A 21,926-nucleotide genomic window follows, 5' to 3' on the forward strand; every position below is an offset into this window, starting at 1 on the left:
ATTGTATGACAAACATGTCTTACTAAAAATATATTTAAGCCTTAAAATAAATTTCAGTCGTCACTATAAAATAAATAATTAAAGTTTCGATCTGAAAAGTGGAAACCTCTTTCAAAGAAAAAATCAAGCAAAGGACAACAAGGCAACTTCAAAATTGTCAGTGAACAAGCACATACCTACCATGTCATCGATCCGAGGGACCTTCTTCACAATGAATCCTCAACCGTTGGATCAATATCCATTTGGTGAGTCCTAGCCGTCCATATTCTTGTAAAGATGAACAAGTGAGGGTTAGAAAAAGAGTAAGAAGCTTTATTCTTTTGAATTTTTTAATTTACTTATCTTCCTTTAAATTCAATCCTCGGATCTTTGCAGGTACCACTCATATCAAACATTTCACATAAAAATCTTGAAGCTTGTTGTTGCTAAAGTTTGCATTTTTAAGCCTTAAAAGCTTCTTCACCACCTTCACCTACAATGGCCACTGAAGAGGTTAATAAACCTCTATCACTTCCTCCTTACCCTGAGGTAAATTCACACCCAAATTAAGATTCCCTTTTTACCTTTGCTTCATTAATTAAACCTTTATTGGTTTTTTCGTTGTAAAGTTGTCAAATTTTATATGATCTATACATTTTCACTGAGTTAGGACTTAGAGTCTTTGTTTTTGTTCACTGAAATAGCAACTAAGATAAGGGTTAGTGAGGAATTTAAGCAATCAGAAGAGGAAATGTTGTTTTTTTTCTTTGTAAGCAATATACACTACTTTGTTAATAAAAAAGGCATAACTTTTTGAAGGTATCCACCAATTTTGTGATGTGTGGTGTTGTTGTTGCAGATGATAATGAAAGCAGTAGAAGCACTGAATGATCCAAATGGATCTAACAAATCAGCCATAGCAAGTTACATAGAATCAACCTATGGTGAGATTCCAGCAGGACACACACCACTTCTCACTCATCACCTCCACAAGATGAAAGAGAGTGGTGAGCTTGTGTTCTTGAAGAACAACTACATGAAACCTGACCCTAATGCCCCACCAAAGAGAGGTCGTGGTAGGCCACCAAAACCAAAGGCTGCTATGCCTCCTGGCACTACTGTGTCCTCACCAAGGCCAAGGGGTCGTCCTCCTAAGGACCCTAATGCTCCACCAAGTGCTAAGGTGGTACCAAGTGGAAGTGGTAGGCCAAGAGGAAGGCCTAAGAAGATTGCTCGAACTGTGCCGCCGCCACCACCCGTGGCGGCTGCACCTGTTAGTAGTGGAAGGCCAAGGGGTAGGCCTCCTAAGGTGAAGCCTCAATTGACAGAAGTTAGTGTTGAATCATAGGATGTTTGTTTTGTTGGTTAAGGTAGTTTGATGATAAGTACTCTTGTAAGAGTGTGTGTGGGATTTAGATTTTATGTCTAATGTAAAATTGTGTAGTTGTGGCTACTTAGCTTTGTTTGTTTTTCTATTCTACTTATCAAAGAGGACAACGACTTGAACCGATGATGATTTGGTTTGTCATTGTTGTGATGTACGGTTCTAACTTAAAACTTAAAAATTCATAATGTAGAAAAGGAGCTGTTTCAAACTTTTATGTGTATGCTGATTGATTAGTCCGTCTCAAATGTGTGTCATTCCAAATGGTACTGTTTGTCACTATTTATAGAAGAAAATGTATTTAAGTTAAAAATTTAATAATTAAATATTTTTTTAATTAGTTGATCCAATGTTAACACCCTTACAAAACAGAGGCGAATAAGTCATGGATAAGGTATGTTGCACTGTAGCTAAGATAGGGAAGGGAGGTGCTACATGAGATGATAATATAATGGGAGTGTTGCCACATGTTCTTTTACATAAATTAAGTAAATTATTGAATTTTTAATAAAATTGCTTTTGTTTTTCCTTAATCTTCTTTCCATTGTTTTTTGTTCTTTCTACAAAGGTTAAGGTACAATATAATTGGTAAAAGAATAATTAATGTTATCCTAAACCTTAAAAACAGCAACTAAATAAGATTTTTATATAAAAAAACCAACTCTAGGAATGGTTGTTGGAATAAATTTTACAATGTTTTGCTGTCATGTTTGGACATCATCCACTGCAAAACCTAGTACGATATAAGATGTAGATTCCTCTGTGATCCCTCTGATAAGAGGTTCTGAGCCTATGTTAGGTAAAAAGTGGCCCTACATTAACAACTAAATCAAAATGTATATATTAAAACCAAATAACTTTCTTGGAATCCTGTCTTAATTTTCCTAGTTTGAGACGAAAGATTGCAATGATACCTGTGACTTAATTTGCCATAGCAACTGCCTAAAAATGTTGAAGATATATTAGCAGTATTCATAATAGGCAACAAAAGGTGGAAAATATTCCATAGAACAGTGAACTAGTAGAATCAACTGAACACAACACAATTGTTAAAATCTCTGTTTCTTCTACTGGAACCGTGATTCTACTCCACCAACTACTATCTATGGGCGTCAAATCAAAATGACACAAATGCCCCTAAAACCAAAATTACACAAGTGCCACTCAAAGGTGTCACCTTCCCAAAATAAGAACAACACCCAATTTATAGCTTCTGATTTCTGAGACGAATCTATAGCTAAAGTCTCAAATCTCAATAGTTGTCGTTGGAACAAATCCTAACTCTCAATTATCTTTGCTTCTTATCTTCGTGCTCGAACCTTTTGCCCCCGACATTTTCTCTCTCGATCTATTTTCCATTCTAATTCAATTCATCGCTTTTGTTATAATTTCTAGGTATTTTCATATTTCTGTGCTCTCTACAACAATTCAATTACCAATCCTTGGTTTTTAATTTTAATTTTTTCATTTCCTATTTTTTTGTGGTTTTGCAAATTGGTTTGGTTATAGATTGGGGTTTTCCGCTTCAGGTTTGTGAAAATGGGTATTGACTAAGATTCTATTGAATTTTGTTATGCCACTTTTTTTGGAACTTGTTGTGCATTAATGATTGACCTATAATACGGAATAGTTTGTTATTTATTGTGAAATTCGAGTTTCCTTTTATAGAACGCATTTCAGTCTACTATTTCCCTCCTTTAATAGAGGCCTTATGCTTATCAATATTGGAAATGTTATTATGAGTGTGTAAAAATTCAGAAGGGTTTCTTCTAAATAGTGCCTGCTACATTGTGGATTTGAGATCCTATAGTATTTTGGTTTTGTTAAACTGAGGTTGAGATTCCATTTTTAGTAGAAGACATTACCATGGTCTTAATATGGTGGTATGATTGAGCTAATTTCATTTCATTATTTCTGCAGGGCTAAATTATTATAATTTCTTGAAGAATTTGATTCTGTTGTATTGCATGCACAATGGCTTCTTCCTTGGATATAGCGCTTGATGATACAAAGCAGTTATTTTCGGGGTTTGCTTTGCAATACTTCACTGAAATGTGATTTGAAATGTATCCTATTTCACAAACATTAAAATCTTGTTCGGATGATTTAACTGGACGTTTTCTTAATTCAGAATAGATTTCGCCTATATGATGTGGTAGTACCTACAATCACAATTATCATTCTTGACTGGATAGGCATCAAGTAATGATCCTTGTTCTTAAGTATTTTTCCCCAGAGTTGGGTAACCTTATAGGTGTGTTATCATGATAGGAGGCTCCTGGCCAGTATGCCGCTGTATCAAAATCTAATGTGCTTTTTAACGTAGCTAAATGAGGAAATAAAAATTTAAAAAACTATACAGCCACAATCCCATGGGTTATGATACCTCCATTAATAAAGAACCAAATGATTCAAAAAACAAATGAAATGTAATTTTCAATAACATATCTATCCTTTTAATTATGATAAAATTATACATTTACTATTAAAAACAAGTATAAAAATATGTGTTTGCCTCTCCATTAATCGAGAGAATCCTTGTTCCAATCTCATACTTATAGCTTTACAAAATTCCATTATTTGTCATTTCTATGTATCCAATGTGGTTCCCTCAGCCTGTCAAGTGTCAACCATGTGCACTAATAGAGATATTCAAGGTAAAACACTTCTATAAAATGATTACATCATTAAAAGAATTGAGATTAGGATCTAAATATATAAATCATAAAATCAGTAACAACCTTTACATTTTAGGATCTAAAAGAATTGAGATTATGGTAAAACATGCAAACCCTGTTTAACCCCAAACATCATGAAACTATCTAACATAAAAACTCCAAATCTATTTCCCCCCCCCTAACAAATCCACCTCTTCCCCATAAGATTAACTGATTTCACAAATGTAATGCTGCAGCCCATGGAACTAGAAAAACCAGGCATGTCCAAGTGCAACAATAAAAAAATTAAAATCCAATGATAAAAAAGGTGGAATTTATATAAATATTTATTTAGAAAAAAAAGATGTATATACTGACAGTGTAAGAGTTTTTACACTGTCATTATATCTTCTATCATTCATTTTTCAATTATCATTTACTCTTAAACAAACAAAAAGTAATTCAAATGAATGATGCATTAATTGTGTATGAATCTTTATACTACTATAGTATACAAATAATTACATTCATTTATTTATTCTATAAAACGTTACTGATATCCCTTGGACTTGAGAAGGTCCCTTTATTTATTTTACAATTAGCTAGGAGTGCACTAAGATGGACTCCAGGAGTTCTTTTTTTTCTTTTCAATTTTATAATTACTTTAAATTATTTTTTACTTTTCTTTTTAACTCAACTATTGTTTTCAATATTAGTTTTTCAAGCATATTTTAAAACGGTTAGAAATATGTTATTGTGTTAATCTCACACATTGTCCAGTATTGAAATAAATAAAGTAGAGCAACTAATGTTATATATTGGACTCAAATCTCTTGCTATAATGTGTACCAGATATAAACACCAAATAGAATATCTCATGGTCAGGTAGGCCCATGTGTACTAGAGTTTGTAATCCTTAATCTATAATAATATATTGGTAGCCGCTCAGCGCTTACAGGGACATAAGCACAATTTGTCGAACCCTATTAACAAGTTCTCTTGTTTCTTCTGTTTATTTTATACACTTTATTTGATTGTTTTTTTTGTGCTAACCCACCACCAAAAACTAAACTCATATGAGAAATATTAAACCGAAACTAGTTTAAGAATTATAATTAAATAAACACTAGAAATGCATTATTTGAGATCAACATTTTTTCTTATAAAAAAACAGCAATAAGTAACATGCAAGTTTAGATCCTAAGATGCAATTCCTCCTCAAACCATTCACCAAACGTTGTTGATATTTATCTTATTTTGCGTTGTAGTTTTATGTTAGACGTTGGGCATGTGTTGTCTACAACGCACATCCCCTCTGGCCTCTTTCCTTCTCCAAATTCTATGTTTAAAGATTAAAGGTTCCTTTTTCCTTCCTTATTTGAAATTCAATTCCTTTATTCTTCTCTCCAGGTTTCTATCTTCTTCTTTTTTAATCTTTCCGGATTTTAGTTTCATTATTTACATTGTCCCCCTTGGATCATATATGTACGGCCTATATTTTATGAATGTTCAATACCTTCAAATTGGTGTTTCATTTCTCTCCTGCTACCATTTATATTATTATAAACGTTGATGCATTTGAATTTTTAGCATTACTCAATTTAGATTATTAATATCATTAACGGTTATGTTATGAGGAAATATATATATATATATATATATATATATATTTATATATATATTTATTTATTTGTGAGTGTGTGTTCATGCTATTTATGTTAGATAACAACGCCAATAGTCAATATATTGTGTTGTTCCAATTCCCTTTGCCATGTTATTCTGTTAGTATCTATTTCTCAAGATGTTTAAATAAGAATGTTAATGTCAGCTAAACTTCTAAATTAACTTTGTTACTCCTTTCTCACTATTTTCTGGTAGAATTTTAGGTAGCCAGTTTCTCCTTATTTAGGTCCATTTAGCTAGGAGAACAAATAGCATTGAAAATTTTAGTTTGCAGAATAAGAGTTATCTTTCTATAACAGTTCAAAAACTATAATTTGATATACAACACTATTACAAAAATCTTTTTATTTACCAATAAATCTGGAGTATGTTTCATGCTACAATGGTATTCACAGTCTACTTTCATGAGAACTACTCAACTAGAACAGGCATCAACATAGAACTAGATTGGCCAAACTAAAATTTGATAAAGTCTATAGAGTAACATGAAAACTAAGGAATCATAATGATTAATAACCCACCCATCAAGTTTTTGTAGATACCTATCAGGTTATCATAAAAAGGTGACTGGGCCTTATCTTTTGTAGACATAATTGGAAAAGATGGCTATACAATCAACAGGATGCAAATTGGCACTATCACATAAGCAAGATTGGCTGATTCTTGTGCTTCTTGGTGCTATAGAGGGAGTCTTAAATATAATTGAACCTTTTCATCGCTATATTGGCAAAGACATGATGGCAGATCTTATGTTCCCTTTCAAAGAAGATACAATACCTATGTGGGCTGTCCCAGTATGTATCATCATGCTAATAAAAGGATATAGTCTTTTAATTATAAGTTTATAGCCCTATTATTATAACAGTTTTTCTAACCATTGCCCTAATAGCAAGATCATTATTATAATTACATTTGCATTATAACTAAGGTAACAAACTTAACTTTTTTATTATTCCTGGAACAGATCTACTCTATTGTCATTCCTATTTTTATCTTTGTTGCATTTTACCTTGTCAGAAAAGATATCTACGATTTACACCATGCAATATTAGGTATTTTTCTTCTGCTATCTCAACCAGTTTGTTACTAATGGTTTTATGATTTTTCAGCTTTTAATCCTTAGTATCTCACTGGTATGGGTTCTTTAATTTGGAATGTTAGGGCTCATGTTCGCTAGTCTAATAACTGGAGTCATCACAGATTCCATCAAAGATGCTGTTGGTAGACCACGACCAAACTTTTTTCTGCGGTGTTTTCCTGACAAAATACCGGTGCGTTTTTGTTCTCATTCTTCGAATGTATTAAGCTGAAGTTGTCGTAACATTGGTTTTCCCGCAATTGTTGAAAACTGCTAGAAAATGCGCCACAATTATGGTTGTGATATTGTTATGGAGACTCTTGCAACAACCCATCTTGGTGCTTGCCAACCTTAAATCCTCATTCATTTCCATCTTAATTTCACTTCTGTAGTTGTTTTTCTGTATGATTCCTTACTGAATGTTTTGAGCCCATGGACAAATTTGTGTACTGTACAAACTAGTGAGTAATAATGTGATATTGTGATACATGGCATTGCATAAGGATACTACCTTGAGTCATTCGCATTAGATAAATTAAATTTGAAAGATTACAAAACTACCACGAATACTCCCGTTGTATATAAGACTTTATCGAGTCTTTGACGTTATATTGGTTGATGCAGGTGTTTGATGTTGACACTGGTGATGTTCTGTGTAGTGGGGACGCGAAAGTTATAAAAGAAGGATACAAAAGCTTTCCAAGCGGGCATACTTCATGTAAGTAGAATATCCATTTCAATATTTCATTATGAAAGGAAAAATATTAGCATCACACTTTTTCTTACACATTGTTCAGCACCCTCTTTATTATTAGTTTATTTTCATTTTGGACCTACTAAATGACATGCATCAACCCTTTATTTAGTAGGTCCCAATCCCATTCTCACATGGCTCTATGTAGTAACAGTGTGTTGAAAAGAGTGAATTGTTAACAATTGCTTTAGCCTTTATTAATGGTGACCAAAATGCAGGGTCCTTCGCTGGTCTTGGTTTTCTTACATGGTATTTATCAGGGAAAGTTAGAGTATTTGATCGTAGGGGGCACATTGCCAAACTATGCATTTCCTTGTTTCCATTGCTTATTGCTTCTCTTGTGGGAGTTAGTCGAGTTGATGATTACTGGCATCATTGGACTGATGTTTTTGCTGGTGGTCTTATTGGTTAGTAACATTTACATTCATTATCTTAATGCACTCTTTGAACTTCAATATTTTTGTTTTTGTCTGCTCGGACAGGATTGCCTCCACTGCGAGGATATCCGTGAGAAACCAAAAAAACTTCAATATTTTTGTGTGCAAATAAAACCTATTAACTCCCTTTAATCTGTTGCTTCAGGACTTACTGTGTCTACAATCTGCTATTTGCTTCTCTTTCCCTTTCCCACTCTTTCAAAGGGTATCTATTCTTCTTCTCTATTATCACAACTTTGAATTTCAGTTTAGGTATCTAGTTACATTGTTTTTCTAGCAAACAAGACTTGCCTAAAACAAGTGAAGAAAATGGACTTAGGAGAAAAAATGGTGGAGAGTATTATATATACTCAATTAGTTGCTCACTGAGTAACCAATTTTTTGTTCCATGTTTCTCTTTTATCTATTGAAGGAGGCATATAAACAAATACTAATTTCATTACCAACCATTGATTTAAATTGAGTCTAACTCTAAATCTTTGATTTCCTATATTTGGTCGAAATGTGTAGGTTGGGCTCCTCATGCTTTTTTTCATATGTTGGGAGAAAATGGATGTTCTTACCAACGAGAAAATCTAAATCCACATGATCCAAGATCAGGTGACATGTCTATGGAGATGGAGATGGACGACGTTGAAAGTGGGATAATATCTAAGTGATTCATGACTTTTTATATGAATTAATAGGAGATTGCACTTTGTTTCTTTTAAGGTAGTATTTTTTCTGATTTTTTTGTTCATTAAAAAAATAAAAAAATGGGTTGAAAATGAAAACCCTCTTTAATTAGGAATAGAGATCACCTATCTCGAATGGTGGTATCCATTTCATGTACCAAGCCAATCAGAATATTACTTTTTGTCATATTTTGTTTTTAAAATATTATTTTATTCACATATCAATATGTAATTGACTTGAGACAAAAAATGAGATATAATTGAGACAGATGATCTGATTACCAATCAACATTTGTGATGTAAATTAAACATGTATAAGCTTGTTTGGTGGATAAAATAAATGGTAGTTTGTTATATTCTTTTGCTATTCAAAATTAGGTAAGTCACCAAGATAGAATGGAATTATCATGTCTAGGTGGGTTGCAAAACTCTTTTTTTTTTTTTTTTTTAAGATATCTGCTGTCCTAAAATAGTGTGTCATTCCATGTGTTATTGTTTGTGATTGATAAAAAAAATTATTAAAATTTTAATTTAAATATATTTTTTCAATTAATCACAAGCAGTGACATATAGAATGACACTTTGTGGGACGGCAGATGTAGTCTTTTTTATAGGTTCTGAAAATAAAATTCATATTTAAAATTCATCACCCCCTCTTCTTCCTGAATCTACCAACTTTTCTTGCACTTGTATTGAATCCAACAAAATAGTTACACACTACAAGTCATTTTGCTTAGAAATTTTTACTTTTCATGATGTGACACCACATGGCATTTTTTTTTCTAAGAAAAAGAATTGTATTAAAAAGAGCACAAGCCAATTCCCCAAATCCAAGTGGAAGTGATGTACATAAGCAAAGACTAATTAATATGAAATAGCTAATGCACTAGTGATATGATCAAGGAATACAACACCATTGTGAAAAACTACAAGTGAAGGGTCCTTTTCTAGTACCAAATCATCTCAAAGCTCTAACTCAAATTAATTTCATTATGTGTATATAAGTTATTGGCGTCGCTTAAAAAATTGATTCATCCCCATCAATCAAATAGACCAAAACAATTTCCAAAACTGACCCATCTTTCTTTGACAAACTAAGTCTGCATGTTGCATGAAGTATTTTATTCTATACAGCTATTTGGTAATGCCACTTGAACTCCTAGCCAATTATAGCAAGTTAACGTTGAAGACGAAAATCTAACACTGACTCATCAATTAAGGTATGAAGCCATGAATTTTTTATTATCTCTTTTGTTAATAAATCATATGTTGATGCTGATATAATTAAGCATCGAACTAATTCACAGTACATAGCTGGCTCTTATATAACACTACTCTTTGTTGTTAGTGTGTGCGCACCACAATCAACACCCATATAACTCTTCATCCAAGCACTTCTTTAAGTTCTAACACTTTAAACTTGAAAATAATGTTATTCTTTTTATTCATTTTAATTTAGTCTATCTAATAACTTCGAGTCATGGTATACTTTTTAATTTGGGGTAATTAAATAATCATGGTGTACTTTGATATATTTAAATTTAAAGTTATTATATGCTAGAATATATATTCTATACCCATATGATAATTTATACACCATAGTCTATACTTTTATATTTTCAACTCATTTTTATCAAATTTCAATTTCTGGTAAAACTTATGATAAATTAATAATTATCAACTATTGAAAATTAAATAGAACTTTTTTTTAAAAAGGTACACTATTAGCTAGTTTAATAAATAAAAGAGAAAAAATGTATGTACTCACAGTGATATTGAATATATCGACATTTGATATTACACTCTAAATAAAAATTATGGGAATTCACACTAGTTGTCTCGGGACAGAGATCATCAATCCAAATTCTTATCTCATTTTCCTGTCTCCATCCAATGAAAAAGTAACACTTAATTAAAAAGAAAAATTCTAAAAACATAAAATAACATATTTGTATTACTTGGAAAAAACTCATTGAATAGGGATATAAGTGATTCCATTTGTCTCCAACAAGAAACATGTGATAGAAAATTGACACTACCAAGCCCGATTAACAAAGCTGGATATTAGTAGCTTTACTAACCTTGAGCAGCCCAAGACTTTGTGAGGTCAAGCCTAATAATATGCAGTTTTGCATTACCTTTAACGAATAACACAGTTTGTTGAACAATATTGATTATTGAATGCAATTCATAATGGCATCATGGACTAAGCTTCCTTGACCATATAGCTTTACTTGCCATTTAATTTACAATAACTTACAAGCAGAGCAAATAATGTGATAGAGGGAGCGAGTGAGGCAAATTAAGAGCACTTGAGTAACTAACTAAAGCTAATTTTGCTGACTAAATGATCTAAGTTGGCCAACTTCTAGTTAGAGATTGCAACTACCAAATTTTATGATTCCACTACTTCAGCAAGATGAAAGAAGCCATTAAATTTCACTCCTCAAATATCTTTGTGGTTTAGAAAATAACCACCTAACTAGTGAGCATATACTTGTAGAATTGGGATAACAGTGCACAACTTGGATGTGGTACTGCTATAAAACACTCTGGCTCATTGCCATATTTGCAGCAAAAGAAGCTACAAACATTGAAGATGTCAATGCAAAGGGTGGTTTTTGCTGTATTTTTTCTCTCATTGGCATCAATGGCTTCATCAGCTCAAGTTGTGACCTATACCTTTGGTGACTCCTTGACAGATGTTGGGAACAATAATTTTCTGCGGTATTCTTTGGCTAAGTGTGACTATCCATGGTATGGAATTGACTATAATGGTGGCCAGGCTACTGGAAGATTCACCAATGGAAGGACTATTGGTGATATCATATGTATTTCCTGCATCTCATTTTTTTCTCTTTCAATGAACTTGGATAAACTATTAGCAAGTCTTGTTATGGTAATTTAATTTTATGGCATTTTGTAGCTGAAAAACTTGGAATCTCATCACCACCAGCTTACCTTTCAGTGCCTCAAAACACTGATGCCTTACTCAAAGGAGTAAATTATGCATCTGGTGGGGCAGGAATTCTTAATGATACAGGACTATACTTTGTAAGCAGATCATGTTCTCACCCTCAAGACTCTATTTACAAGTTAGAACTTTGTGGCCTATTATATAACTTCATGTCTTGGATTCTTTTAGATTCAAAGGTTGTCTTTTGATGATCAAATAAACTATTTCAAGAAGACCAAAGAAGCAATCAGTACAAAAATAGGTGATGAGGCTGCCAACATGCATTGCAATGAAGCCATATACTTCATTGGGATTGGTAACACATCATGTTCATAAAAATATTCTATGTTATACTATTATTGTTTCAAATGTTTAAAGAACCTGAATCATCCTTTATGCTAAGGATCACAATTGGTTATTTGCAGGCAGCAATGACTATATCAACAATTATTTGCAGCCCTTCTTGGCAGATGGCCAGCAATACACTCCTGATGAATTCGGAGATCTCTTAATCTCAACCTTAGATCAACAACTCACAGTAAAAATAAATTTTAAAAAACAAATAAACAGTACTTTGAAAATTTTAATTTAACAAAAAGCTAGAAGTACTTTTATTGAGTCAGTGACACCATTTCTTCACATCAATATAATCCAATAGTTGTTAATTTGAACTATAGAAAGCTCAATTCTCAAATCACTACTAAATTGATTCATTTATTATGCCAGACATTGTACCAATTGGGAGCCAGAAAAATGGTCTTCAATGGACTTGGTCCACTCGGCTGCATTCCATCACAGAGGGTTAAATCCAAAACAGGCCAGTGTTTAAAGCAAGTCAATATATGGATCAGGAAATTCAACTCTAAATTACAAAATCTAATCATGACACTAAATAATCGCCTTCCAAGTGCAAAACTTATATTTGCAGACACCTATCCTTCAGTTCTTGAGTTGATCGATAATCCAACTGCTTATGGTAATTTACTAACTCTGAGTGCAAATGTTTATTCAGCAAATATACTACAGATATAAATTAATTCCCAACTTCTATTATATTCAACACATGATATGTATTGAACAATTTGGTAGGTTTTAAGGTTTCAAATACATCGTGCTGCAATGTAGACACAAGTATAGGAGGTTTATGCTTGCCAAATTCTAAGCTATGCAGCAACCGGGGTGACTATGTATTTTGGGATGCTTTCCATCCATCAGATGCAGCAAATGTTGTTCTTGGAGATAAATTCTTCTCGAGTCTTTTCTCATCGGCTCCTTCACCCGCACCGGGGCCTTCACCCACACTGGGGCCTTCACCTGCACCAGGGCCTTCACTCTAAAGAGTTTGAGCATATGTGCAACCAAACCTATCATGTATTGTAATTTGTAACTGATACGTTAGCAAAGTAAAACCAGGTCTTAAAGTGTAACAATAATCAATACTAGGTAAAACCAAGTCTTAAAGCATAACAGTAAACAATGATATTACTTATGAGATGATAGCCTATACAAATTCTGATATAAATCCACTTATTATATGATGTTCTATGTGTTTATCAATACAAAGATTACGATTCTACTGAGAGAAAAATTAATTGAATTCAATATTAATACAAATAATGCAAAGATCAAACACTATTTCTATAATTAAGCATAACACGAATAGTTCTTTTATAAAAAATGTAGTGGTTGGTTGCTCTCAGATAAAGGCCAATTTTTTCCACATGAGAAAACTTGAGATAGGTAAGGCCCCTTCCATTGAAGTGAAAAATCTGCTTCAAGAGCTTGACCAAACCTTCTCTCGATCCCTAAAAGAAGAGGAAAAGAGAACTCTTCAATTAGAAAAAGAAATCATTAGGCAAAATCAAGCACAAAAAGCTTATTTACTACTTCAATGAAAGGCACCACAAGCCCCATCCAGCTTCTATTCGGTGTGGTTAAAGCAAAATAATCATCATCGAGCATACCCACAAAGATTCAAACACACATAAAATTCAGATAGACATAAAAAATTCGCTTGCAACTGAACTCAATTAAAAGATCCAAACAGAGATTCTAAGGAATAATAATCAAAAGCAAGAAGGCTAAAACAAATTTAAAATAACAAACTTAAAAACGAACTAAAAAATTAGAACGCAGTATATTCCTGAATTTTAAGGAATATTGATGAAAACCTAATTGTGGAGCCTACGAGAAAAAGCAAGAATCCAGTGACAAATGGGACTATGCCAGTCCAGAGGAACCGATTTAATATTGCATCTTTTCGTATTCACTATACTATGGTTGGAGTAATAGAGAATCATAATGGATGCATAATTTGATAAAGCAGATAGATTCAGAAATTGAAAAGGATAGAAATTCTAGATCAGAAAAATGGTTGGATCTGCGAAACTGGTGAAGGCAAGAGCTATAAATTGCTTATTTATATATCTCTGATTGGGCTAGGGTTTTGTGTTTCATTGTGAAGTTACCGATTTACGCGGTTAAATAGAAAATATTCCGGGAATTTGTTAGGGTGAGTCATCATATATAATATCCAAATCCAAGTATTTGAAATTAAGGTGTCAAATCATCATCTCAGAAAAAAAGAAAGAAAAAAAAAAGAGAGATGACAAATCATAGTTTATTTGAAAATAATGATGAAGGTTGTTTAGGTAATTGGCTCACGAAATACATGGTTGATATCATTATGTATTGAGTTAAAGTCTCATGTATAGTAGATAAAAACAAATAAAGACTGCATATACAACAAAAGACACCGAATGATAATTGGGTAATATTAGATGATCAATTAAAAGAATGGATCAATATGAACAATGCTACCAAAACCATAGCATTAATAACCACCACAAATTTTTTGAATGAGCCACTAATATTCTGGCTTATACCACTTTATATAATAAATCTACCCCGCATAAAATAAAACCTAATAAGACCATTAGAAGGCTTCTAATTCTCAATCCACATTTGTGGATGTTGTAGGCTGAAGAATCTCAATTGGTATAATTCACTGATGGTGCTGTGAAGTTAGCCAAGGTGCCATTTTTTTTTCCAAGACTGGACATATTCACAAACCAAACACTACTTGTAAACAATACTAATACACAAGCAAATATGGATCATGAAAATGAATCAAAGAAGCAAATTATTACCTTCCTTGAAATATACAAGAACCATGACCTGCAATTATTCAAAAAATTGTTAATTATCCTATTAGTCATCAATAGACATTAAAGCTAATCAAAATATAAGTTACTTGGATCTGCAGAGGAGATTGTAGCCACTCCATTGAAGTCACATGAATCAGGAGTCTTTCCCATCTTATGATAGTAACTGTCAAAAGCATAATTTGCATGTGCAATCACATTGTCCGGTTCATAGCATGGTTGTCCTTGCAGCAATGGAGAGAATTCCACCTTTCCAGGTCCACATGCCCAATCTAGTGCGGCCTGCAGCATCTCCGGGTCAGCACCATCCTTTGCAACGCAGAAAATTGTATCGCTGGTATCATTTCTTAAGGTATCTCCTGACCCTGTCAAGCGGTAAAATGTAAATAGGTTCACCATTTGAGTCGAAAAGTCCCCAGTTTTTCTCTGACAATGGCCCAGTTTTTGGGAGTTCCAGTTTTGTTCAGCACATGCTTAATCAAATTGCTGTTGTAAGTATTGGCATTGTCTACTGTTGCATCTGGCTCGTTACCATTACCTTTTGAGGGCCACCCTGACTCAGTCACTACCACAAGAATGTTAGTGTAGTTTAGAAAAGCCATAGCAAAGTATGCTGCATCGACCATAGCATCAAAGACATTTGTGTAATGAAGAAGGATGTTAGAATCAACAGCTTCTTTGTTTGGAGGGAGAGGCTTGAAGAGTGCATAATCTAATGGAGTGACACCATTTGATTGCATGTAAGCATAGTAAGGGTAAACATTGAGTATGAGATATGATCCACTCGATTGAAGGAAATCAAGCAATGGGACTAAAACAGGATTCAGCTAGCGGTTAAAGAAAGCCTGAGAAGACGGAAATGAATGAAGTATGATGGAAGAGAACAGGGGTGTTGAAACTTTAACTTGGCGGTCAAGATTGGACGCCACGAGTGCCGAATGGATGTACTTAATAGCATTGACAAGTACTTTAGCTGCATTAGGGAGGGTTGTTAAAACCTCAGAACCAACACAAATGGCTGTGATATTAGTGGAAGGATAATGTGCTACCACATTGTGGAAAACCCAATTAGCAGCTGTGGAATTTGATTGACCAATTGCTAGGAGTTCATCATTAGGGACAGTCACAACAACTTGAATGCCTGTCTTTGCAAGTGCAATGAGCATAGCTTGGTCAGCATCAAACAATCTAACATGTTGAATTTTCTAGGCTTTCAGTAGCGCTACTACTTGAGTAGGGTGTGGCATATCTGAGAGATCTGTTCCAATATTCATACCAATAAATGGTTTTGCAAGGAACAAACATACATTAAAAGTAACTCTTCGAATTAAAAACATACGTTGAATGATTATGTTGTCCGGAAATATGTTTGTGTAGAGCATAGTGTTTAAAAATCCGTTTTTTGTTCTGAAGAAGTGTTGCACTGTTTCTCCCAATTAATTTTTTACCAGAAATGTTAATACTTGGGCCAGGGGAAGACTTAAGAGCTATAACTAAGACACGTGTATCGAACCAAAACAACAAATACATGAGTCTTTTCTATTTATAAATTATATTCAATCATCCCTCATCTTCAATGTTCAATGTAGATTCCATACTTGAATATACCCAACATATTCTACTAATATGTATGTGTAATATAACATAAATACATTTTCACTATAGTCACCTAGTATTTTTACTGATGTGAGATGCTACTATTTGAAAACACAGGCATTTTCCCAAAGTGATATACGCATCCAAACGTGGGAGAAGAATGACAATAAATGACTGATTAGAGGGACAAAAGAGTCGTCCCACTCCATTTAATATATCTGATCCCATAAGTGGACCGCATTCAAGAACATCAACCATAGCCTACCTAAGTTTTTATCATTTTATTTATATTATTTATTGGCTATAGGTTTTATCTCAGTCAAAATAAGCAAGAAGAAAACATGCATGCTCTTATAGTTTACTCAAGGGACAACAAATTAGGAAACAAACAAATTCGCAGTTGGCAGATTTATCAATCACTCTTTAACTCAAGCCTTATCATGCCCATCAAACCTTGTCTGCACCATAACACTAACACTCACTAAATCTCAAATAACACACTAACTCCAACCAAGTAAACCCCAAAATCTCACAGAAAATATGGCAAGGAATCATCACAAACAAAGGGTTGAAAAGAACCATGCAATTCAAATGAATGGAGGCCAACATATGTTATTAAGAAACTAAACCAAGGAGCATGCAAGATTCATAATGCAAATATAACTAAAAAAAGTGAAAAACATGGGATGTCAGGATCTCTTTACTAAGAACTAGTCATCAACTGAGAAAGCATTGAAGCAAAGAGTATAAAACTATCCACTCACCTTCATCAGCTGCAACAAAAGACACTACAAGAAGCAGCAGAAGATAATGCTGCAGCGCCATAGATTCCAAGCTCTGTGAGAAATCTAGAGAAAACTCATTAATGAAAGAATGAGAATGAGACAAAGAGTGTGAAATAAGACTGAGAAAATGTAATGGAAAGAGAAAAGTGGGGTAAAGCTGAAGGAGAATATATGACTGAGGGGAGAGGACAGAGGGGCAACATGATCAAGACGGAAAATTTACTTTGTTGGTGCACCTTGATCGAAAAATTACGGTTTTGGTGCACCTTTTGAAAAAATTACCAAAGTAGTGTAGTTTTAGGGTAAATCGGCAACCCCATTGCCGATTTACAGAAAATAAATATTTTTTTAATGTACTCCCCCTAACTCGGCAATGGGGGGAGATTTTAGCAAATTTATTATTTTTTTATTCTCCTCCCCCTAAATCGGCAATGGGGATGAGTTTTTGTCAAATAATTTTTTTTTAACCTCCTCCCCTAACTCGGCAATGGGGAGGAGTTTTTCAATAATTTTTTTTTTAAATCTCCCCCCTAAATCGCCAATGGGGGGAGTTTTGTAATTTTTTTTTTTTTAATTTTCCTCCCCTAACTCGGCAATGGGGGAGGAGTTTTTCAAAATGATTAAATTTTTAATTATCCTCCTCCTAACTCGGCAATGGGGGAGGAGTTTTTCAAACTCTATATATTGCCGGTTTCACCAGTTCTATTTTCACCGAATTTTCTCACCAATCTGTAAAACAGTATAGCTTCTTCATCATCAGTTTCTTTCCGTAACCTTTTATTTTAGAGGTTAGTATATTATTCAGTTACTCCATTTTATTTCAATTTTGTAAGTTTAAATATTTTAATGTTATTAATTTTGTAATGTAGATGGCCATTGTGAGAGATATTGTTAGCGATTTTAGTAATGAAGAGGAGATTGAAATATGCAGTGATGAGGAAGATGTTCAGTTTGATAGTAGTTCATCTCGTAGTATGACATATACTACTCCGTCATCATTTTTCTTGAACACAAATTCTCAAGTTGATCGTGATATTGGACACATAACCAGTTTAACGAATGTTGTTGATAATGATTTATTTATTGGCTTGCAGTTTGAATCTAAGGAAGCCACAATAAATGTAATTAGAGAATTTCATATAAGAAATTCGTTTGACTATATTGTTGTAGAGTCTAGACCGGACAGATACGTTGCGAAATGTAAACATTTTGGTGCAGGATGTGAGTGGCGAATTCGCGCTTCTTATAACGTTAAACGCGATTATTGGGAGATTAGGAAAATTAATGGAACACATAGTTGTGTGTATCTATGTTAGTTTCTCAAGATCATAGTAAATTAAATTCGTCATTCATTGCAGACCTTATTGTTAACTTGGTATCTGCAGATCCGAGTATACCAGTTAAGGCACTGGTGAAGGAGGTTGTTAGTCGTTTTGGTTATACAGTCACGTATAGAAAGGCGTGGACTGCAAAACAAATGGCAATGGCCAAAATTTATGGTGATTGGGAAGGGTCATATAAAGAGTTACCACGTTGGATGAATGCTCTACAATATTTTTGTCCGCACACAATTGTAAAATATCAAGCACATCACGAAGTTGTAGATGGCATGGAAGACCCAAGTCGAATCATTCTCGATAGAATATTTTGGGCTTTCAAACCATGTATTGAAGGGTTTGGTTATTGTAAACCAATCTTACAAGTGGATGGTACATTTTTGACCGAGAAATATACTGGAACGTTGCTAATAGCAAGTTCACAAGATGGAAATAGACGTGTATTTCCAGTTGCATTTGCCATTGTTGAAGGAGAGACGAAAGAAGCTTGGGAGTGGTTTTTTTACAATCTTAAGACGTATGTTACCCCTCAAGAAAACCTATGTATCATATCAGATAGGGGGACAGGTTTATTAGCTGCACTCCGAAGTGAGTTGAGCGGATGGTCTAGTGCACAATCAGTTTATTTGTATTCGTTATGTGGCTATTAATTTCAATAAGGAATTCCGTGATTCTGATATCAAAGACAAAGTTGTAGAAATGGGTATGTTATATTTATATTTTTTAATCTTAATTTTTTTATATATTATGGATATTAATATGTTTGTATTTATTTTGTAGGTTATGAGTTGATACGACCACGGTTCGAGCGAATGTTGAATTCGTTGCGTCAAAAAAATTCAAGGGCTGGTGCATGGTTGGACCAGATTCCAAAAGAGAAATGGAGCCAGGCATATGATGAAGGGAGACGATATGGGCACATGAGAAATGGAGCCAGGCATATGATCAAGAGCTCTTCATATCACTGCACTTGTTAGAGCAACATATTATAGGCTAAACGAATGGTTCAATGAACATCGAAATGAAGCCTCTAACATGGTTATGGCAGGACATGTATATTGCGAAGAATTGACAAAGGTGATTAAAGAAAATCAACGTAAATCTACATGTCAAATGGTTCGTAATTTTTCTCGAGAGACTGGAGTCTCTGAAGTTGAAGTTGTATCTAGGTCTGCTGGTCGGCAAGTGAGGCTGTATACAGTAAAACTTGCTGAGAATTGGTGTGACTGTGGAGAATTTCAATCATTACGATTGCCATGCTCTCATGCTATCGCAACGTGCGCTTCTTTGAATTTAGACTGCAGCCAATTTATCTCAACAATTTACCGCCTAGATAATCTCCAGAAGGTTTATGGATATGAGTTTCAACCACTTGGTAATGAAGAATATTGGCCTCCTTATTCAGGTCCGACATTCATTCCTAATTCTGTTATGCGTATGAAAAGAAGTGGAAGACCAAAGACTTCACGCATTCACAATGAGATGGATGAAGTTGAAGGTGAACAACTTAAAAAATGTGGATGGTGTAGAACTGAAGGTCATAACAGGAAAACTTCTAAGCAACATTTGTAACAATAGTTTATTTTTTACTCATTACCTTTATAATGTATTTATATTGATCTAAACTTCTTTTCTGAAATATGTGTAGTGAATATACTATAACTATGTACTATAAATATACTAAATAAATATACTAAAACTATATACTATAAATATACTATAACTATATAATATAAATATAATATAATTATATACTATAAATATAAATATATAACGTGTGCAAGTGTGTGGTGCGTAGAATTTAAAAATGCAAGAGTCCAGTGTGCAGAACACTTTAAATTAGAAATAAGTGTGGTAGTGTGCAGGAGTTGAACAGCTATTCATAATGCAGAATCACTTTGCAGTGTGGTAGTGTGCAGGAGTTGAATAGCTATACATAATGTGCAAGAGTCCAATGTGCATAAGACTTTGCAGTGTTGAATGACTATACATCTTTACAATTTTGCAGTGTTGAATGACTATACATCTTTGAATAGTTGATACAGAGATTCTTTTGTTGGTACAGAGATTCTTTTGTTGGTACAGAGATTCTTTTGTTTTAAAGTGCAGAGCACCTGGAATGGAATAATATGTAGAATTGAAATTAGGCAATTTATACGTACAAAAATCGGCAACCATGTTGCCGAGTTCCAAATATATAATTCCATGCAAATCGTCATTGGAGATGCCGAGTTATGTACAAAATAATTTAATTCCATGCAAATCGGCAATGAAGGTGTCGAGTTAGGTTAAATATTTTTGTATAAAACGGCAATAGGGTAAAGCCGATTTAGATAGGTATAATAATTATATTTATATTCATTAGATAGGTATATTAATTATATTCATTAAGTGCATTCAATAGGTTGTTTGACCGAATTAAATATATTTATGGTTGAATTCATTAAATTTAGTTGTTACAAAAATTAATTGCATTGACCAGGCATAATATTTAAAGGAAATATTGATTGCATAATATTGCTCTACCCAATAAATAATAACTACACCAATTAATATTGAGTGGTTGAATATTGATTGCATAGTATTTATTGCTTTTAATACACGGTGTATATTCAAAATATTTAAATGAAAATCGGCAGTGTCATTGCCAAGATTCGTTCTGGCCAAAAAATTTGCAATGAAATCGGCACTGCCATCCACGATTTAGGCTAGGGCAAATTAATTGAAATCGGCAGTGTAATTGCCGATTTAGGTTAGGGCAAATTAATTCCCCACCAAACTTCCTTCAATTTAATTTTTCACCGAATTCACTACACTCACCCACTTATTTTTTCTCCTATAAATATATCCTCATACCTCCCCACTTCCATACCTTACCTTCTTTCACTTCAATCACTTATTCACATTTTCTTCTCATCTCATCTTAAACACTTTTAAATGGATTATCTTAATCCAGGGCCAATTGACACATCAGTACTTACAATGCAAAATGACCATATATCAAATGATGTATGGAATGGCATTGAAAGTAGTTTTCGACCGAGATATTGTTTCTGGCAGTCACTACCTTTCGAGCCGGTGTTACAAGTTATTCGCACCACTGCTTTTGGTAACTTGTTGACAATTGGACCAGCAGAAATCAACAACCATCTATTACTAGCATTGATCGAGAGATGGAGGCCGGAAACACATACTATCCACTTTACATGTGGAGAGGCCACCGTCACTCTTGAAGATGTGGCTTACCAACTTGGCATTCCGATAGAAGGAGAAGTTATTACCGGAGTGACAAGTATGGATTGGGAAGACCTTTGCATGCAGTTGTTGGGTGCTGTTCCAGCTGGTAACGAATTAATGAGTCACAGGGTAAAACTCACTTGGCTGGAGAGGACATTTCGTGATCTCCCTGACAATGCTGATGATGAAGTTATTGAACAACACG

The 21,926-nt window shown here is 33.8% G+C and overlaps 4 protein-coding genes, 1 long non-coding RNA gene and 1 pseudogene across 6 annotated transcripts; 4 read left to right on the top strand and 2 right to left on the bottom strand.

The window, feature by feature from the left end:
- Positions 353 to 1,578, top strand: LOC109361168 (HMG-Y-related protein A-like). The gene is made up of 2 exons (XM_019606517.1): positions 353 to 528; positions 839 to 1,578. The coding sequence occupies exons 1-2, from the start codon at positions 478 to 480 to the stop codon at positions 1,325 to 1,327; spliced, it is 540 nt and encodes a 179-aa protein (XP_019462062.1). The 5' UTR covers positions 353 to 477; the 3' UTR covers positions 1,328 to 1,578.
- LOC109359514 (probable lipid phosphate phosphatase 4) lies at positions 5,210 to 8,804 on the top strand. Of its 2 annotated transcripts, none has more exons than XM_019604211.1 (8): positions 5,210 to 5,378; positions 6,291 to 6,497; positions 6,668 to 6,755; positions 6,865 to 6,974; positions 7,406 to 7,499; positions 7,754 to 7,942; positions 8,118 to 8,177; positions 8,483 to 8,804. In XM_019604211.1, exons 2-8 carry the CDS (start codon positions 6,306 to 6,308, stop codon positions 8,629 to 8,631), a joined length of 882 nt encoding a protein of 293 aa, XP_019459756.1. In that variant the 5' UTR covers positions 5,210 to 5,378; positions 6,291 to 6,305; the 3' UTR covers positions 8,632 to 8,804. The 2 variants fall into 2 exon arrangements, with proteins under 2 accessions (XP_019459756.1, XP_019459755.1); XM_019604210.1 differs by having other exon boundaries at positions 5,211 to 5,430.
- On the bottom strand, positions 10,755 to 11,242 carry LOC109361045. The gene is made up of 3 exons (XR_002109252.1): positions 11,130 to 11,242; positions 11,090 to 11,091; positions 10,755 to 10,901 (listed from the first exon to the last, which is right to left on the bottom strand). It is a non-coding gene; the product is annotated as an uncharacterized LOC109361045 (long non-coding RNA).
- On the top strand, positions 10,898 to 13,235 carry LOC109361044 (GDSL esterase/lipase At5g37690). The gene is made up of 6 exons (XM_019606343.1): positions 10,898 to 11,477; positions 11,573 to 11,700; positions 11,792 to 11,918; positions 12,028 to 12,140; positions 12,329 to 12,578; positions 12,692 to 13,235. The coding sequence occupies exons 1-6, from the start codon at positions 11,246 to 11,248 to the stop codon at positions 12,937 to 12,939; spliced, it is 1,098 nt and encodes a 365-aa protein (XP_019461888.1). The 5' UTR covers positions 10,898 to 11,245; the 3' UTR covers positions 12,940 to 13,235.
- Positions 14,391 to 17,297, bottom strand: LOC109361043 (annotated as a pseudogene).
- LOC109359630 lies at positions 18,017 to 20,056 on the top strand. The gene is made up of 4 exons (XM_019604330.1): positions 18,017 to 18,368; positions 18,506 to 19,072; positions 19,265 to 19,421; positions 19,477 to 20,056. The coding sequence occupies exons 1-4, from the start codon at positions 18,017 to 18,019 to the stop codon at positions 20,054 to 20,056; spliced, it is 1,656 nt and encodes a 551-aa protein (XP_019459875.1).

The sequence above is a fragment of the Lupinus angustifolius genome, chromosome LG11, assembly GCF_001865875.1.
Source record: "Lupinus angustifolius cultivar Tanjil chromosome LG11, LupAngTanjil_v1.0, whole genome shotgun sequence".
NCBI classification, from domain to species: domain Eukaryota; kingdom Viridiplantae; phylum Streptophyta; class Magnoliopsida; order Fabales; family Fabaceae; genus Lupinus; species Lupinus angustifolius.

Bases quoted from the DNA above. Each gene is read 5' to 3' on its own strand.
- LOC109361168 (XM_019606517.1), top strand. From the start codon at position 478: ATGGCCACTGAAGAGGTTAATAAACCTCTATCACTTCCTCCTTACCCT. The intron at 529-838 runs GTAAATTCACAC...TTGTTGTTGCAG, and splicing joins CACTTCCTCCTTACCCTGAG to ATGATAATGAAAGCAGTAGA.
- LOC109359514 (XM_019604211.1), top strand. From the start codon at position 6,306: ATGGCTATACAATCAACAGGATGCAAATTGGCACTATCACATAAGCAA. The intron at 6,756-6,864 runs GTATTTTTCTTC...TTGGAATGTTAG, and splicing joins TTTACACCATGCAATATTAG to GGCTCATGTTCGCTAGTCTA. The intron at 7,943-8,117 runs GTTAGTAACATT...CTGTTGCTTCAG, and splicing joins TTTTGCTGGTGGTCTTATTG to GACTTACTGTGTCTACAATC.
- LOC109361044 (XM_019606343.1), top strand. From the start codon at position 11,246: ATGTCAATGCAAAGGGTGGTTTTTGCTGTATTTTTTCTCTCATTGGCA. The intron at 11,478-11,572 runs GTATTTCCTGCA...GGCATTTTGTAG, and splicing joins GACTATTGGTGATATCATAT to CTGAAAAACTTGGAATCTCA. The intron at 11,701-11,791 runs GTAAGCAGATCA...GGATTCTTTTAG, and splicing joins ATGATACAGGACTATACTTT to ATTCAAAGGTTGTCTTTTGA.
- LOC109359630 (XM_019604330.1), top strand. From the start codon at position 18,017: ATGGCCATTGTGAGAGATATTGTTAGCGATTTTAGTAATGAAGAGGAG. The intron at 19,073-19,264 runs GTGAGTTGAGCG...TTTATTTTGTAG, and splicing joins TTTATTAGCTGCACTCCGAA to GTTATGAGTTGATACGACCA. The intron at 19,422-19,476 runs GCATATGATCAA...AACATATTATAG, and splicing joins CACATGAGAAATGGAGCCAG to GCTAAACGAATGGTTCAATG.